Source organism: Colius striatus, chromosome 24 (genome assembly GCF_028858725.1).
Source record: "Colius striatus isolate bColStr4 chromosome 24, bColStr4.1.hap1, whole genome shotgun sequence".
Classification (NCBI taxonomy): domain Eukaryota; kingdom Metazoa; phylum Chordata; class Aves; order Coliiformes; family Coliidae; genus Colius; species Colius striatus.
The window spans coordinates 4,189,858-4,208,073 of NC_084782.1; the positions used below are offsets into that span (position 1 = coordinate 4,189,858).

Below are 18,216 nucleotides of genomic sequence, written 5' to 3' on the forward strand. Positions count from 1 at the left end.
TCTCCAACCCTCATGAAGGAAAGAGGGAAGAAAGCCTTTGGCATCTGAGCTCTTCCTAGACTCAATGGGAGGAGTGCTGCTAAGTATGCAACGTTACCTGCTGAGTTTGCAGAGAGAATGAGCTCTTAGGAACCCAAATGACAGCAAAGGAATTAGAGAAGACCTCATAAGCAGAGGAAGGAAGAAGCTTGGGCCTGTGTGAAAGGTTAACATTGCAGACACGTTCATAATCACGGCTTTCACCACCACACAGCTCCTCAGGGGCTCAAGGCAGTCACTGAATTATGTTTTCTTTTCCCTTTTTGCCAAGAGACTGAAAGGGGGAGAGAAAAAAAACTATTTGTTTGTCTTGTCTAATTTAATTTATGTTATTTATCAAATAGACAGGTTATTTGGGGAACCAGATGGACCCAGGCTAAAATCATCTGTATTTCCAACGTGTGAAAAATTAAGTCAGAGTGGACACGTGGAAGGAAGTGTGCTGCTGCATGTTGTGTGTGCAGCTACCACAGCAGCTCCACACCTCATCTGTCCCAGGCCTTTAATCAGTTGTCCCAGACCCAATATGAGGGTTAAAGGACAAAAAGCCCCCTCAAGGCATCCACCCAAGTGCAGGCAGGGAGGGTGTCTTCTCCAGCAGCCCTGTCACAGTTACTCACCCTCTCTGGCTGCAGTGGGTGCATCCTTTCTCCAGGGGTGATGAATGGGGTGTGGGTTTGGGCCCTTGGAAAGGTCTTTGGCACGTGCTTGGTTTTGCAATGGAGCAGGTGATGTTTTCAGTCTCTGCTTCTTTACCTTTGGCTTCTCTGTAATTAGAAAAGGAGTGCAGAAGGCTGAGAGCAGCAGCAGTAGGCAAACAGGGCCATGGTCTGACTGAAACAGAGCAAGTCATTCAAGAGATAAAGATATACAGTGTAAGAATGTAGTAAACTAAAGCAAGAGTCCTCCACTACTAACAGGTGAGTTCTTTCCTCCCTAAGAAGGAAAAGGTAACAGAGAGGAGGAAGAAGATCCTCCACAGCAGGACTGTGCATGATGGGCCCTAATTAGATGCTTCACTTGGGTCTTTTACCATCCTAAAAGTCTGTAAAAGAGCTATGAGAGCAGGGGGGTGGTGAAGATGGCTGGTTTGTTTGGGTGAGGGGGCTTTGGGGATCTTCTTTGGATGGTTTTGGTTTGCTCTTTGTTGTCACCAGGCCCAAAGCAATCCTGGCTCGAGGTGCAACAAGCAGAGCAGGAACTGTGCTCCAGGGACTGATGGCTGCCTGATGAAACTGTACATTTCAGGGGACTGTTTTGTATCCTCCTCTAGATGAAGCTTGGAGTGATTCTCACCAAAACACTGTTGCATTGAAGAGATGATCTTTGAAGCCACCCTGGTTTGGTCAGCCTGAGAGGTTGTAACTCTGCAGGTGGGATGAGCTGGTGGTGGCAGAGCCAGGGGTGGCAGAGGATGCTGCCTGGGCCCAGAGCAGAGCCCTCTCCTCACCCCATTAACTTGCCAGGGCAGAGCCTGGGGTGGCCACATCCATCTCAGCCAGCACCAGGGTGAAGTTCCTCCTGTGACAGAGTGGCCCACACACCTCTGGCACCCACCTGGAATCCACAACCTGAAACTTGGCAAAGACCTTCCCTCCCTGGGCCCTGTGGGGCAGCTGAGAGGGGCCCTGCAGGACTGGGACACCCCCAATGCTGCTTTATAGCTGGGAGCTGAGCCTGCAGCAGCCCCTGTTGCCAGCCTGGCCTGTGCCCTGGTATCCCTCTGCCCAGCAGAGTCCCAGCAAGCTCATGGCATGGCAGACAGCTCTGGCTGAGACATGCAGCAGGGCTGGCTTTATTAGGTGACCTGTAAAGCAAAAGTTTCATTCTATATTCACTATTAGTCATTAATATTAATTAGAACATTGCATGTGGACAGATGTTCAGGCCTTGGGGGTTCTTATTTTCTCTCATATCATCCAGCAGCCCAATTTATGGCTAACTCCAGCTCTGCTTCTGCAGGCAGCAGAGATCTAAACCAGCTGTAATTAAAGAAAGTGACATAAAAGATTGCAGCTCAGGGGGGAGGGTGAGGAGCAAATCTCACAGCTTTGCAAGAGATTAGTTTTATTTTTAGCTAATATTTTTCCTCTGCTCCTCAAGGCTGTTTTCCTGCAACATGCTCTGTGCTGCTTCCCTTACACTGGCCCATTGATTTGCAAGGTTTGATGCTCTTTGTGCACGTGGTGATGGAGGATCAGTATCCAAGAGGTGTTTTCCCTTTGGTGGGTGAGATGTGGACACCTTCAAGTGTGTCCTCACGCCCTCCCAGTGCCCCAAAGCCCACCTGCAGCATCCAGGCTCTCACCTCTGCTCTGCACAGTGCCTGGGCATCCTGGCACAGCTGGCTGTGCCCTACCATGCTGTGCTAAGCCATGCTGAGCCCTGCTGCAGGGTGAGTGGGCCACTTTGCAAGGATCCCCAGACATCTGCAAGGGGCTAAAGGAGAGCTGGAGGAGATGGATTTGATGCTCAACAGCCAGCACTGAGGCCTCCAAACCTGCTGAAGTCTGGAGGGGCTGGGATTCCCACATATATTGTAAGAATACAGCTTGTCCATGGCTCCTGCTAAAAGCCTGTGAGTGTTGCTGCTGCTGTCTCCAGCTTGAATAGAAACTGGAGGGCACAGAATTGCTTTGGTTGTTGAAGCCCTTGAAGCTGCTGCAGTCCCAGCCCTGCCCTCACCCTGCCCAGCCCAGCACTGACCCACAGCCCTCAGCACCTCAGCTCCACGGCTCTGGGATCCCTCCAGGGCTGGGCACTGCCCCAGCTCCCTGGGCAGCCTGGCACAGGGGCTCACACCCCTCTCAGGGAAACAGCTCTGCCTCAGCTCCAGCCTCAGCCTCTCTCCAATCTACACCTCGTGGCACATTAACCACAGGGTGTTTGTTGTACATTCAAAGTGCAGGAACTCAACAGCAAGATCCACACCCAAACTTCACCAGGCACACTGGCATCTCCCAGCCATGCCACAGCCAGGGCTTGGCTCCCCAGGGCTGGTCCCAGGGCCAGTGGAGCTCCTGGAGCCTGAGGACTCCTGTCCCCGTGAGCCAGTGTTGCCAGGAGCTGCACATGCATCCTGTGAGGAGAAAGCCCTGCTCCCAACATCTGTGTGGCATTTGTTTGTCTTTCATTTCCAATTCCAGCCTGCCTCCCCCTTTCCTCTTTCATCCTTCCATCTGCTGAGGCCTAAAAATAGGGCCACAGCCTGCTCTGCTCCTCATCAGCCCTTTGTGACCAGTGAGATCCCATTTGTGGCCCAGCAAGGAGGAGACAGGACCCACTGGTGCCCCTCTGCTGCTACTTTCCTGCTGGGGTCCCTGCACCCTCTGATTTTTGCTGTGTCAGCAACCAGATGAGCTCTGATTCCAGCCCAGCCACTGCTCACCCACCACTGCAGCAGGGACACCTACTTAAGGACCTTGAGGTGTTGATCAACAGCAGCCAGCAGCGTGCCCAAGTGACCAGGAAAGCCAAGGGCAGCCTGGCTGGGCTCAGCAGTGGGGTGGCAGCAGGGGCAGGGCAGGGATTGTCCCCTGTGCTGGGCCCTGGGGAGGCTGCAGCTCCAGGGCTGTGCTCAGTGCTGGGCCCCTCACTCACTGCCACAGGGACACTGAGGAGAGGACTTGGACCCCATGAGCTTCAAGGTCTTTTCCAAACAGGAGGATTCTATGTTCTGTCCCTCTGGGAAGGAGCCTGACTGGAGCTGGTGCCACTGTCCCCTGTGTGCTGTTGCCTTCTCATCCCTCCCACCCCAGGGTTCCCACGCCAAGCCCCGGCTTCATCCGGCTGCCTCTCCTCATTTCAGGCCATTCATTTCAGACCTGCTTTGGATTTGCTCCCCTCCCCATCCCTGGCTCCATGAAGGCTTCTGTTGTTTGGCAGGAGGCACAGCTGGGGGTGGCTGGGCCCCGTGTCCCCACCGCATGACCACTGGCTCACCACCCGCCCCGGGGCTGCTCGGCCACCCTCTGCCAGCCCAGGCTGCAGGATCATAGAATCCCAGATTGCTGGGGGCTGGAAGGGCCCTGCAGAGCTGCTGCAGCCCCAGCCCCTGCTACAGCAGCTTCCCCTGGCTCAGGGGGCACAGGAACGTGTCCAGGTGGGGTTGGAAACCTCCTGAGAAGGAGCCTCCACACCCTCCCTGGGCAGCCTGGGCCAGGGCTCCCTCACCTCAGCACCAAAGGACTTGCTCCTTGTGAAGCTGTTTGTGTCCCAGCTGATGTCCATCACCCCTTGACCTGGCACTGGACCTGACAGAACAAAGTGTCTCCCCATCCACCTGACACCCACCCTTTAGGTGCTGCTCAGTGCTGCTGAGGTGCCCCTGAGCTCAGGCTTCTCTTCCCCACGCTGAGCAGCCCCAGGGCTGCAGCCTTTCCTTCTCACACACATGTTCCACCCCCTCAGCATCTTGGTGGCCCTGCCCTGGCCTCTCTCCAGCAGTTCCCTGTCTCTCCTGAGCTGGGGAGCCCAGAACTGGACACAGGACTCCAGATGAGCCTCAGCAGAAGAGAGTAGAGGGGGTGGATAAGAGGGAGTGGGTCCTGTCCCAGCCCCAGCGTGCTTTGGTGGGGATAGCCAAGGCAGCCTGGGCTCAGCTAACCCTGGACACCCCATGCAGCTTTCCTTCCTCTGCACTACTCCCAAAATGCTTTGTCCTGGGCTTGGCAGGTCACACACCAAGTCCTGTGCCCATGCATGGTCCTGCTGCTGCACTCACGGGAAGGGAAGAGCAGAGGGGTGTCCCCAGCCCCTGACTCACACACACCCCAAAAAGATGTCCAGGGCTGGTAGAGTGGAGCCACAGGGACACTTTACCAACTGTCTGGGGCTGCAGCAGAGCCTGGGCTGCTCCAGGGCTTCCCATGGGCTGCTCTGGGGCTCCCTGTGCCTTGCACTGCCCAGGCAGCTCTGAGCCTCTCCCAGGCAGGGAGCAGAGGGAGCATCACTTTGGCACTTCCCTTGTCCCCCCACCCTTTCCCCAAGTCGCTATGAATAAATCATTGTTTTATTAAAGAGAAGCAGCTGCTTTTTTTCTCTGTCCCTTGTTGTTTTGCTGACACTCCTCCCATCCCCACACGAGCCCTTTGGCACATGCTCCAACGCCAAAAGCCCCATTGAGGGCCCCTGGAGCATAGCAATTGATACACAGAGATCCCCAAATCCCATTCAGGGCCTGCTTTTCTGCACGAGCAGCCTCTAAACAGCTCATTCACTGCTCTTTTTGTCGCTGGGGTTAAGTGGTTAAGTGTGTGTGGATCCCATAAAAGGCCTTTACTCCATGAAAAGCTATATTTACATTGTAATCACCAAAGAACTGTTTAGGCAGTCAATAGCAGGGAGAGAAAGGGGCAGCCATGGAGGGGGCTCAGCAGAGAGCCCCTCACCTCTCCTGCTGATCCCCCTGGAGCAGGACTTTTGTAGGATTAGGTCCCCCCACACCAGCTGCTGGGAGGTGGGGGGGTGTGGGAGCTGATGCTCTTTGTCTGGGGACAGAGCTGGGGACAGCCCAGGCACCCGACCTGCAGCACAGCCCAGGCACAGCACCCACTGTCCTGCACCCTGTGGCCCTGGCCCCGAGGTCCTGCCAGTCCCAGGGCTCATCCTGCACATGGGGACCAGCAGTGTGGGGCAGGAGCCCCTCTCCCATGCAAAGGGACTGAGCTCCCATTACCTCATTGACATCATAATTGACATTAACAGGAGGCAGCAGCGTGCCCAGGGGGCAAGAAGGCCAAGAGCATCCTGGCTGGGCTCAGCAGAGGGGTGGCAGCAGGAGCAGGGCAGGGATTGTCCCCTGTGCTGGGCCCTGGGGAGGCTGCAGCTCCAGGGCTGTGTCAGTGCTGGGCCCCTCACTCACTGCCACAGGGACACTGAGGGGCTGCAGCGTGTTCAGAGCTGGGGAAGGGGCTGAGGGAATGGGGGTGTTGAGCCTGGAGAAGAGGAGGCTGAGGGGAGACAGGAGCCCTCTCTGACACTCCCTGACAGGAGGCTGCAGGGAGCTGGGGATCCATCTCTGCTCCCCAGGAGTGAACAACAGGACAAGAGGAAAGGGGCTGGAGTTGCCCCAGGGGAGGTTGAGGTTGGAGCTGAGACAGAACTGTTTCCCTGAGAGGGGTGTCACCCCTGTGCCAGGCTGCCCAGGGAGCTGGGGCAGTGCCCAGCCTTGAAGACATTTAAAAGATGCACAGCTGAGGTGCTGAGGGCTGTGGGTTAGTTTAGTGCTGGGCTGGGCAGTGTGAGGTTGGTGGTTGGATTTGATGATCTTAAAGGTCTTTTTCCAACCAAAACAATCCTGATTCTATGATTCTGTGATTAACTACCTCCCCTCATTATCAGCCAGGGCCTCCCTGATACCCCCATGTGTGAAGTGTGAGCTCAAATTATATCACTTTAACAAGATTAATTGAGCACAGCAAAGAATGGCAAAAGCTAAATTAATTCACTGAGAGCAAGGCAAGGGCTTCCCTTTCCACCAGGAGCAATTTCCATGGAATGAATCAATTAGGTGATGTTCCAACTGATATCCCCATCAGGGAAAGCTCCTGCTCTCCCCATGTGGGTGTGAATATTTATAATGGCTACACTTTAAGGGTAAATACAGTAGAAATCCCCCTGTATACCCCTGCAAGCCCCCCATGGGGCTTCCTGGTGGGAATGGGATGCTGCATCCCACTAGGCAGAGAGATGGGAATGGGATGAGATGATGGTGAGGAAGGGATGGGGATGAGGATGAGAATGGAGATGGGAAGGGATGGGGATGAGAATGGGGATGAGAATGGAGATGGGAATAGGATGAGATGAGGTTGGGGAAGGGATGGGATGGGGATGGGGATGGGGATGAGAATGGAGATGGGAATGGGATGAGGTGATGATGGGGATGGGATGGGGATGGGGATGAGAATGGAGATTGGAATGGAGATGGGAATGAGATGAGATGAGGGTGGGGAAGGGATGGGAGGGGGATGAGAATGGAGATGGGAATGGGATGAGATGAGAGTGGGGAAGGGATGGGATGGGGATGGGGATGGGGATGAGAATGGGGATGAGAATGGAGATGGGAATGGGATGCTGATGGGATGCTGTTGCTTCCAGTCACTTCCCAGCAGAGATCCCTGTTGGGGAGCAATTGCAAACCAAGCTGGTCCCATTGCAAACTGCAAAGGACAAGGTGACCACAGCCTGAGGGACACTGCCAGCAGCCCCTGAGCACTGGAGCAGTGACACAGCAACTTGCTGAGGACAAGTGTCCCATGGGTGGGTGCTCCCTTCCCCCTGCTGTGTTTGTCTTGTCTGCTCCTGAAGAACAGGAATTAGAACGTTTTTATAGGTATCAGTTCCACACTCTTGACTTTTTCTGGTGTTTTGTGTGAGCTTTATGATAGAACAAGTTTACAAGTGTTTCACTGCACCCTCCAGCCCTATGGAAATCATAATGAGGAGGCTGAACAGGCTGCTGAAGCAGAGGAGGGGACTTTCCCCAGTGGGCAAACTTCCCCCATGGATGGGGCTGTCCTGAATGATAACCCTCCCCCTATACAAGCTGAGACACGGGTGCTGGGTGCCCTGTGTGTCCCTGTGCTGTGCCACAGCTCTTCCCAGCATCACCCTTTGCCCAGGCAGCACTGCTGGAGCCTGCAGCCCCTGCCCTCCTTGGCTGAGCCCTTTGCATCACGGTGGGGTTTTGTTTTCCCTCTGCCTTGGCTCCCGCTTGGATTTTTCAAAGGCTCTGGAGCAGTGAGTTCCCTTCCTCCCCCAGCCACAGCACATTGTTCAAATTAGTGCCTAAATGAAAGGATATTGTTGGTTCCTGTTGGGAGATAATAACCTCGGTAGCAGGGGGAATTTCACCCATGCAGAGAGAGTTTGCTGGGAGAGCCCCTGGCTGGGCTGTGTCTCGCTGGGACGGTGGCTGGTGGGAATGGACCTGCCAGGATGTGAGGGTTTATCTTGGCTTGCGGCTCTAATTGCTGAGAACTCTGCTTTCTGACCTCAGAAACATGCCACTGCTCCCTGGCTGGTACCAGGGTACCTTGTGGCACGGCAGAGCCCGACCACAGCCGGGATTGGCACTGAAGGGCAGCAGCTGCCGACCACCCGCTCACAGGGCAAAGGGCTCCAGTTGCCATGGGCTGCCAAGGTGCTGAGGGACTGAGACATCTTGCTTATGAGGAAAGGCTGTAGGACCTGGGGCTGTTTAGTCTGGAGAAGAGAAGGCTGAGGGGAGACCTCAGCAACACTTAAAAGTGGGTGTCAGGAGGATGGGGGACACTTTTTCCTGTGGTGGCCAGTGCCAGGACAAGGGAGATGGACATCAGCTGGAACACAAACAGTTCCACTGAAACATATGGAGGAGAAAGTCCTTTGGTGCTGAGGGGAGGGAGCCCTGGCCCAGGCTGCCCAGGGAGGGTGTGGAGGCTCCTTCTCAGGAGGTTTCCAACCCCACCTGGACACATTCCTGTGCCCCCTGAGCCAGGGGCAGCTGCTGTAGCAGGGGCTGGGGCTGCTGCAGCTCTGCAGGGTCCTTCCAGCCCCCACCATTCAGGGATTCTATGAAATGCCTGTTTTTCTTCTTACTTTCCATCCCTCTCACACCTTGGGAAATTTAAACCCCTCACCCTGCCATGGAAAAGGCCGAATGGGGGAGGAAAACGAGCCCAACCCTGGCACTGCAGCGTTTCTACTTTTACAAAGAAGCTGTGGATTTCAAGCACAAGGAAAAAGTCCTTTTCAGTTCAAAAGGCACCTTCTGCCTCAAAAACCTTTTCTGCTGGGAGGGACCCAAGGCTGGCACCCTCCTGCCATCCCCTTTGATGGCTGTGACCATCCTCCCCAGCGATGAGCAGCCTCAGCGTGTGCCGATGGGACCGTGCAGCTCACGCCAACACAGCCAGGAGTGAGCACAGGCTGCTGGGATGGGGAGAGGGGAGGGACAGCACCCATGGGACCCTGCTTCTCTCTGCCTGTGCTGACCAGATCCATACCCTATGTGCACATCCCACTGTCCCACCTGGCTGCAACCTGGACAGACATTTAACTGTACACTCAGAATTTTACCTTTTTCCTTCCTTTTCGGCCACTTTTGCTCTGGTGGAGGCTGAACAGATGTTTTGGCAAGTTAGAGGTGAAGGGGAAGCTGAGGAAAAAAACCACAACCCAAAACACAAAGTGATTTTTGATTAGAATGTGTTCAAAGTTGTGCAAGGGAGCAGTTCCCACATCAGGAAACTCTGTGTGCAATCAAACACTTAATTCCCACGAGCACAATGGTGATTCCTTCAGGTTAGGGTCTGTTCCAGTTATTAATGAAAGAGAGGCAGCTGAAATGAAACCTTTTATCAAATAGAGTGACAAAGGGATGAATTAAAGCATCTATGGAATGTATCAGATTTGTGTCCAAGGCTGGAATTTCCAAGCCCTGAAGTTTTCTGCATTATGAGGTCCAAATGTGGAGCTTTTCTGTTTCAGGACAAGTGTGCAGCAGTTGGGGGGGTGCAGGGAGCTGTGGCCTTTCCAGCTGCAGGGAGGGAGAGGATGGTCTCTGTTGCTGAGAGGGGTCTGTGCTATGGGATGTGGTGGCCAGGGACCAGCAGGGAGGATAGTGCTGTCCTGAGGGCTGGCAGGGACTGTTGGCAGCACAGGTCCTGGGCTCAAGCTGAGGATCTCATTGCTCAGAGGCTGGTGAGTGCCCAGCTGTAGATGTCAAGTGATGGGAGGATTTCACTTAGCACTGCTGCCCAGGCCCAGCACTCAAGGAAATCAATATATGCTTAAACTGATTTACACCCTTAAACCCTCACAGGCAGACAAATCCATCCACTGGTGAACTGTTTGCAGCCAGACTTGGAGAGCCCCTGGGCTGAGCTGGGATGTGGCCCGTGGCTGGGGCAGACACAGGGACCCCGTGCAGGGACCCATCCTGAGCCTGAGGGACAAAGGCCCCCAGAGCCCCTGGCTGAGGAGGCAAGTGCCTGTCCCTCCCCCTTCCCCTCCACTGCCCAAACAATTTCCTAATCAGACTTCTCTGTCTGGAGTTTATTAGTGATTCACAGGCCGAGAGGAAATGGTGATTTTTGGGTCCTGGTCTGATGGAAGGGATGGAGCTGGACTCAATATTCCCCTTTTGTAGCTCAGCAGCAGATGAAGCCCGGAGGAAGTGTCTGTGGGATGCTGCTTTGCTCTCCTGGCAGAGCACAGCTCCCAAACTGAGACAAAGCCCTTCTCTGGGAGTTGGGGCAGCAAAGAGGAAGGAGGCTGCTCCCTCACCATGGGTGCTTTGGTGAGGGGGGTCTCTCCCACTGCCAGGTGACAGGGCTGCCTGTCCTGGGGGTCCCATCATTGATGGCTTATCCCTCTGGCTTGTTGCACCTCTGCTGTGCTTCTCTTCCTCCAGTTCCTCCTCTTCAGTATCACCCCAAGGGATGAGCCTCAGGACTGGGAGCTGCTGGGGGGAGTGGGCTCTGCCCCCCTGTCCTGTGGAAACAGCCTGGCCTCGGTGGGATTCCCAGCTCCTCTGAAATCCAATCTGGCTGTGGATTCCTGGCATTTCTCACCAAATACAGCACATCTGGCCCTGCCTTTGAGTCTGACTGAAGGAGAATTTGGTTTACAGGTAGATTCAGGCAGTGGGGACCAGCCCAGGCACTGGGGTTGGGGCTGTGGGGCAGGAGAGCAGGGCTCCTTCTGCCTTCCCCTCACTTGGAGGGGCATTTTCCCCAGAAAACCTCGTGGGAAATGTAGATGATGGGATGCTGAGTGTGAGGGCAGCACAGGGATGGAATGGGATGGGATGGAATGGAATGGAATGGAATGGAATGGAGATGGGGATGGGGATGAGGATGGAGATGGGGATGGGGAAGTGTTTGCAATTCCCCAGGCTGAGGGCAGTGCTGGGGCAGTGCTGGGGCAGTGCTGGGGCAGTGCAGGGTTGGAGGGCAGCACACTGTTTACTTTAATTTCTCTGAGAGCTTTTTGGGAGATTTCCCTCCTCTGTTATTAAACTCAGATGAGCTGCAGGGGACGGGGACGGGGGGGGGGGGGGAGGTCGCATGTGGTTCAGGGCACTTTTTTCTTTGGTAATTTCTTTATTTAATGCTTCACCCTTAACTCTTTCAGGACAAGTTCCCAGCTCTTCCCTATCTCAGTACCACATCCCAGGCTGAGCTCACTGCTGGTTTCTGGGTGACCTGTGTCCCATGTGGGCTGGTGCCAGGGTGCTTTTGGCTATGAAGCCACCTGGCTGAGCGTGTCCCAGCATCACTGCAGGGCTGAGCTCGGCCACTGCCCGGGCAAGGAGCCCTGCCCAGCTCCTGGCACACACAGCCCTGTGTGGGATGGAGCAGGAGATGGGAACTGATGGGAGCCCTGGGGGGAAAAGGAGACTATGGAAATCTCCCAAGAACCATGTTTCATTTCCTTCTAGCACTGCAGCCTCCAGCCCACGTGCCTCCCAGCTCTCCCAGCCCAGGCTCTGGTACGTGTTGCACGTGAACACTGAGCAGGCAGAACTTGGGGAGCAGCAACTCCAGCTCCCACCTGCTCCTGCACCCCCCAGCTCCCCAGCAAGGCTGCAGGGAGGAGGAGGCAGCCTCTGCCTAATGCTGAAGGCCCTTTCCCCTTCCTCTGCTGTCCTGGTCCCCACTGGTGACACAGCCATGCCAGGCACTGCAGCCCCAAACCATCCTACACCCCGTGGCTTTCAACTCCCTAGTGCCACCTTCCTGGCACTGAGGTTGGGCACCCACCACAACACAGGGCTGACATCACCCTGCCACAGGGCTGAGCACCAGAGCTCCTGCTGGGACCAGTTTTGTTCCAAGCCTGTGGCACATTGCATGGGTCAGTGGGACAGAAGCAGACAGCACCCTGCCCTGTGCATGGGGTGAGTGTGGGCAGCAGGGAGCTGGGCACTGGCTTTGAAGGGTGATTTCCACCATGGCCAGTGCCAGGTTCCTGTCAGTGTTTCCCCATGGCAATCTCTGCTGGTGCAAGGTCCCAGTGGTCATGGAAGTCCCCTGGGAGCATGGGGACTGCTGCAGCCAGGACAGACACTGAGCCCAGGGGAAGAATGCTGCATCCAGCCTCCCAGGGACCTGCTTTGGTGGAGAAATCTGGTGCCAGTGCCTTCTGCAGTGGCTCCAGGGAGTCACCTTTCTCCCATCTTGAGCCCTGAGGTGCACTGTGCTTATCTCAGCCAGGACACCCAGCTCTGAAACTTCAGCACATCAGGTCCTGTGCTCAAATGGGTCTTAATTTCCTGGCAGGAGAGCTTTTCATTTATTTCTGGAACAAAGTTGGGGAAGGGGAGGAGCAGAAACCTCTGAAATACAGCACTGAGATACTTCCACCTCCTTTTTCTCTGCCCCTGAAGGGATCAACCCATCCTTCCCGTGTCCTCATGCTCCTCTCTTGTACTCTGAGCTGGGGCTCCCTGCAGCCATCCCTGAGGCTGAGGGGCTGGGAGGCTCACAGGGACATGGAGCTGCTTTCCTTGCAAGCAGCAAACCCCTCTGGTCTCCATCAGATGCAGATAATCCTGGGGCTGGAGGTGCTGAGCTGAATCTGAGCTGCACCAGTGCAAACCCAACCCCAGCGAGACAGACCCCTGCAACCTCTGCTCCTGGCAGCCTCCCTGAACCTGGCAGGTGGGAGAGAACCCCCAAAAATGTGGGGGATGTTCCAGGAGAGCCAGAGCCAGGGCAGCAGGTCTGCAGCAGGCTCTGGCACGTCTGCACCCACTGGCCCTGAGGGAATTCCTGGGTTGAGGATGAGTAAAGCCAAGAGAGGAGCAAACCCTGTTCCTGCAGCTGAACTTGCAGCTTCCTTTTGCTGGCTGAAATCTAACCCAGGGATGAAACAGGTCAGTTTCAGAGGTGTCTCCTCCCAGGAAAGGAGAGCAGAAGGTCCCTGAATGGATGAAACCTTCTCCCTCGCTCTCAGTGACAAACATTTTGCTTTGCTTTGAGTTCAGGCTCTGGCTGCAAGCAAAACACAAACCAGCACTAACAAGCCAACACTTGGCTCAAGGCAGAGCTGAGCTCAGCCCATTGTTTGACCAAACTCTTTCCTTTCCTGCCCCTTCACAGACATGGCTGAGTCAGTTTCTGCCTTTCCTGTGTGACGGGAAGGATTTGTTTCTGTAATGTCAGGCTTTCCTGGGAGGAGTGCTGCAGCCCAAGTGCCCCACTTACAGCTCTGGGTCCTACCCTGCTGATTTCTCCTCGATGGAGGTGTGTGGAAGCCTTTGGGGCTGGAGCAGCCCTGGAGCAGGAGAAGGGCCTGTCAGGCAGATGGGAAGTTAAAAGAACTTACTTCTCACTTATTAGCATGATTCCACTGCTCCAAAGCCTTGCAGCATCACAGGGGAGCATCTGCTCTGTGTTTCTTCCCCACATCCCATTTCCAACAGTTCAGACAGGATCTTTGTCCTCGAGAGCAGCTTCATCCCCTCGTCCTCCGGGGTGCTGAGCCCACCGTGAGTCTTGGTTGGGGTGGGCTTGGGCTGCAGAGCCCTTGGGGTGACAGTGCTGTGCTCGTGCCACATCTGTCCCAGAGCTACCACAAGACACTGGCGAAGGCCACACCGGGGGGACACGGGTCAGCCCCCAAGCTGGGCAGCTCTGCGGGTAAAGGGGTGTCCGTGGCAGCCCAGCTGCCCACGCCACGGCTCCCAGCCCCAGGCCACTGCCCTCACATCCCCCTCACCCGTCCCATAACACACTCCCCAACCCCACAAAGCCTCTTTATGTCCCCAGACGCTCCCGGTGCTTCATGTGACCGTCCCCGTGCCGTCCTGGCGCTGGGGCCGCGCCTCATGTTGCCGAACCTTTTCCTTTCTCAGCGTGCGGTCGCCTCGGCTCCGGCCGAGGGCAATAAAGGCTCCATTGAGACCGTGGGACCTGCTGAGCCTCACGGGGCCGGCGGGGCAGGGGCTGGCGTGGCTCCCACATCCTCCTGCCCTGCCCGTGGGGTGACGCCCGACGCCCTGAGCCCCCAGCCCGGGGTGACGAGGGGTGGCGCAGCCCGCGGCCCCCCGCTCCCTGCCCACGCCCGCAGCGTTCCCCGCACAGGCTGCGCGGCCCCGGCGGCAGCTTCGCAGGGGATGCTACGGCTGCGCACAGCCGCACGGCCCCGGCTCAGGGCGCCCCCCGCCCCTCGGCCCCGCGTCGTGCCGTCCCCCGCAGGCCCCGGCGCGGGAGCCGTCGGAAGTGCGGCCGTGACGCGGCCCCGCGCGGCGCCGCTTCCGCTCCCACCCGCGGCGGCGGCGGCGGCAGCGAGGGCCCGGGGCCGCGGTGAGTGCTGCGGGGGCCGGGGCGATGCCGCGGGGCCGGGCTCGGGGCGTCCCTGACCACCGGCCGCCTTCCCCGCTGCTGCTGCAGCCGTCTCCTCCTCCGCTCCATCCGCCGCGGCGGTGCGGGGGCGAACTCCCGCAGCCCCCCGCGCTTGGAGGAGGAGGAGGAGGAGGAGGAAGGGGGTTTGTGGGTGCTGGGATGCTCCTCGGCTCGGCAGCCTCCTCCCGTCCGTGGGAGCGCGTCCTGCCCTGCCCCACGCGTGCTCCGGAGGGAGCCCGGCCGTGGCGGGGTCACACAGATGGCTGCGTGCGGGGGGGATGGGGAGGGGGGCTGTGGGGGCTGGACCCGGGGGCTCAGGCCCTTGCTCCGGTGCCACCCGGGATGGGGATGGGGATGGGATGGGGAAGGGATGGGATGGGATGGGATGGGATGGGATGGGGATGAGGATGGGATGGGGAAGGGATGGGATGGGGATGGGATGGGGATGGGATGGAGGTGGGGATGGGATGGAGGTGGGGATGGGATGGGGAAGGGATGGGATGGGGAAGGGATGGGGATGAGGATGGGATGGAGATGAGGATGGGATGGGGATGGGATTGGGATGGAAATGGGGATGGGAGGGGATGGGGATGAGGATGGGAATGGGATGGGGATGGGATGGGAATGGGGATGGGATGAGGATGAGGATGGGATGGGGATGGCATGGGAATGGGGATGGGATGGGGATGGGATGGGGATGGGGATGGGGATGGGATGGGGATGGGATGGGGATGGGGATGGGGATGGGATGGGGATGGGGCCAGCTGTGAGGCACACACAGGCAAAGGGACAGGAATATGCCACTGAACATGTTCACAGCTCGTCCCCCTGTCCCACACCTTACACCCTGGACCCCTCCTGCCCCTGTGCAGCTTTCCAAGGGTGAAACCAGGACACTGGATGGGTTTTCCTTCATGTGATTCTTGTGAGCGTGTCCTTGCTGGGAGAGAGCTGAGAGATCAGCCCTCACTGCCAGTCACGCAGCAAGAAATGCTGGGTTAACCTTTCCCTTTCTGGTCCTGTCTGCTCTGGGTCCTGCACAGAAGGAAGCAGCCCAGCAGGGTTACTGATTTGGGCACTGGTGGAGATCAGACCTGACCCACAGCCCAGCCCAGAGGAGACAGCAGAGTTGGTGCAGAGGAGCCCAGGCAGTCTCACCTGCTTAAATGAATGTTATTGCTGTTGAATGAGCATCTCCTTCCCAACAAACCTGCACCAGCACTGAGTTAATTGCATCTACCACAGGCAGGGCTTGCTGGCTGTGTGCTGGGGCCCTGCCCTGCCCTCTGACAGTCACCAAAGGGGAACCAGGGAAGGTGTTTTTGGGCTGATGCTGGTTGGAAAAGGGACGGGTGGGAGGTGAAAAGTTGCCCTCGGATGCTGCCACACCTGAGAGCAGCATCAGGGAAGGATAAACCCATGACATGGGCTCAGCAGAGGCAACTTAGGAGAAGACTGCTGTAGCTGCTGGGAGCTGGGGCTGTGGCAGCCCGTGCACCCCACGGAGCCCGTGCAGCTCTGTGTCTCTCTTGCAGGCAGGAGCCTGGGGAGATGTTTGCCATCTGCCCAGCCGGTGCCCCGGCCAACGCCCCGTTCCGGGGGGTCCCGGTGCCGGGCACGGCCGTGCCAGGGGCCGCCTGCGGGCAGGACTCCAACTCCAACTTCGTGGGAGACGTGTGTGACAGCAACGAGAACTGGAGCCGGACCCCGGCGGGGGAGAGCTGCAGCCGGAGCCAAAACACCACAAATCCTCCCGCTAATCTGCTGTTATTAACGCAGAGACAGATGGTCCAGGGCCAGCTCCCAGCCCACAGCCCCAGCCCCGAGCCCGGGCCCCGCAGCCCCCCCGAGGGAGCCGAGGCCGGCGGGGCCGGGGGGCGAAACGCCGCCGAGGACGCGGCCGGCGGCTGCGGCGCGTGCCCAGGCTCCCCCGGCGAGGATAACGGCTACGCCAGCAGCTCCCTCAGCATCGACAGCCCCGACAGCGCCTGCGCCGCCGCCTGGGACCCTCCGACCGCTGCTCCCCTCCCCGGGAGCCCACCCCAGGCGGGGCTGTCCCGACCCGAGGCGGGGACCCTCTTCCCGGCGCTGGCGGAGGCCGTGCAGCAGCTCCAGGACAAGGAGCGCTTCAAGGAGCGGGAGAAGGAGAAGCACCACGTGCAGCTGGTGATGTACAGGCGCCTGGCCCTGCTGCGCTGGATCCACGGCCTGCAGCAGAAAGTGCTGGAGCAGCAGAACCGGCTGCAGGAGAGTTTTGACACCATCCTGGACAACCGTAAGGAGCTGATCCGCTGCCTCCAGCACGGCCCGGCCTGTGCCGCTGCCCCCGCGCCCTGAGCCGCCCTCCCGGCTGCTGTGGGGCTGGGCTGGTGGCATCTCTGTGCTCACGGGGCACCCAGCTGCCTGCTCTGCCCTTCCCATCACTAGCTGAGAGTCCCTGAACCATTCATCTCGGTTCTCCCTCTGCGTGGTCCCTCTGCACCGCCTCGTGCCGTGCTGGGGACGCCTCAGGCAGCTTTGCTGAGCCTGAAGGGCTGAGACTCAGCTTCTCAGTCTCATTCAGTACTTCAGTGGGAGCCCATCTGAACCCCAGGAGTGCCAGGTCCATGAGCTGCCCTGCAGGGAGGGGCCTCAGGGCAGCAAAAGCTGTGAAACACCCGTGGGCAAAGCGCTTTGGTGAGTGCTCAGGCAGGAGCACAAGGCCAGCTCAGCCCCTGCATGGCACCCACAGCCCTGTGCCCAGGGCAGAAACGACCCAGCAAGGTGTCCTGAGCTGCTCCTCAGCCTCGCCCCGGTGCACTGCCTAATGAAGCACGTGTAAAAGCTTTGCAGATAACATCTAAAGTCATGCAGGGAGGTGGAGAGGGAGAGGGAGAGGGGTGGAAATCATTCTGAAAAGTGACCTCAGAGTGCTTGAAAATAACTTTTAAGTGTCAGCTGGTGCAAATCCAGTGTGTTTTTTGTTTAGAGTCAGTATTAACAGAAGCATTAAGTTCGGTTTTCCCTTCCCAGTGTGTCTTGTCTGTCATGGGAGATGCTTCCTCGTGGTGCATGATGAGGAGGCTGCTTGCAAACTCGGGCTCTTGCTGTTTAAAGAGAGCGTTTTCCTTTCTCACCTACATCTTGCCCACTGAGGGCTGTGTGGGGAATACAAAGACCAGTCATTTTGAATGGAGATTAAAAAGGAGATGCTCTCTGTGTGTGTTTGCTGTGCTTTACTAAGTGTGACTGGGATGTGTGTGCTGTTTGAGTTGCTGGTGTGGAGGGAGCAGCAGTGGTGGGGAGGAGGAGGGGTTGCATTGCCCAGGAGGGGACTGCACTGCCCATCCTGCCCCTGGTCGCTGGGCAAAGCCAAGCAGGGATTTCTCAGCTTCAAAGGGAGGGTGATGAGAGATTTCAGAGCTGCCACACCCCTGGAGCCAAACTTCTCCCTGCTGTTGGAGGAGCTGAGTGGTGGCTGTGACTTGGCTGGGGTGCAGTGCCCATCAGTGGGATGGCAGAGCCCAGCAGCCTGGGCAGGTGCCCCTGGCCACTGCACCAGAAATAAGTAACCACAGCTGAGCCTGGAAGTGCTCATGGGCTGCACTGAGCCCCCTCCTGTCCCACAGCCAGTGCTCCCACCCTGGGCATCTGCCACTGATGGGTGAAACATGGCTTGCTGTAAAACTCTGCTGCTGAGAAGGATGTTGTGGTGTTGAAGGGTGAACTCAGCTCAGAGTGACCTGTGCCACCTCTGCAGCTGGTGCTGGGGGCACGAGAGGACCAGCAGCATCCCTGCAGGGATGGGAACCTGCTCTCACCTCCCTCCCGCTGGCTGCTTCCATCATATCCCGGCTGTGTGATC

The 18,216-nt window shown here is 57.5% G+C and overlaps 1 protein-coding gene across 2 annotated transcripts in view; it reads left to right on the plus strand.

Annotated features, from left to right (window-relative positions):
• The window catches only part of C24H1orf216 (chromosome 24 C1orf216 homolog), a 35,080-nt gene extending 17,512 nt beyond the window's left edge, over positions 1–17,568 (plus strand). The window contains exons 1-2 of one of the 2 annotated variants that reach the window (XM_062014617.1): positions 14,300–14,333; positions 15,908–17,568. In XM_062014617.1, coding sequence (XP_061870601.1) covers positions 15,924–16,709 — 786 coding nt within the window. In that variant the 5' untranslated portion in view covers positions 14,300–14,333; positions 15,908–15,923 and the 3' untranslated portion in view covers positions 16,710–17,568. Of the gene's footprint in view, positions 1–14,299; positions 14,334–15,907 lie in introns of those variants that run through there. The other variant, XM_062014618.1, reaches the window with a different exon arrangement.
• Positions 17,569–18,216: the final 648 nt, after the last annotated feature.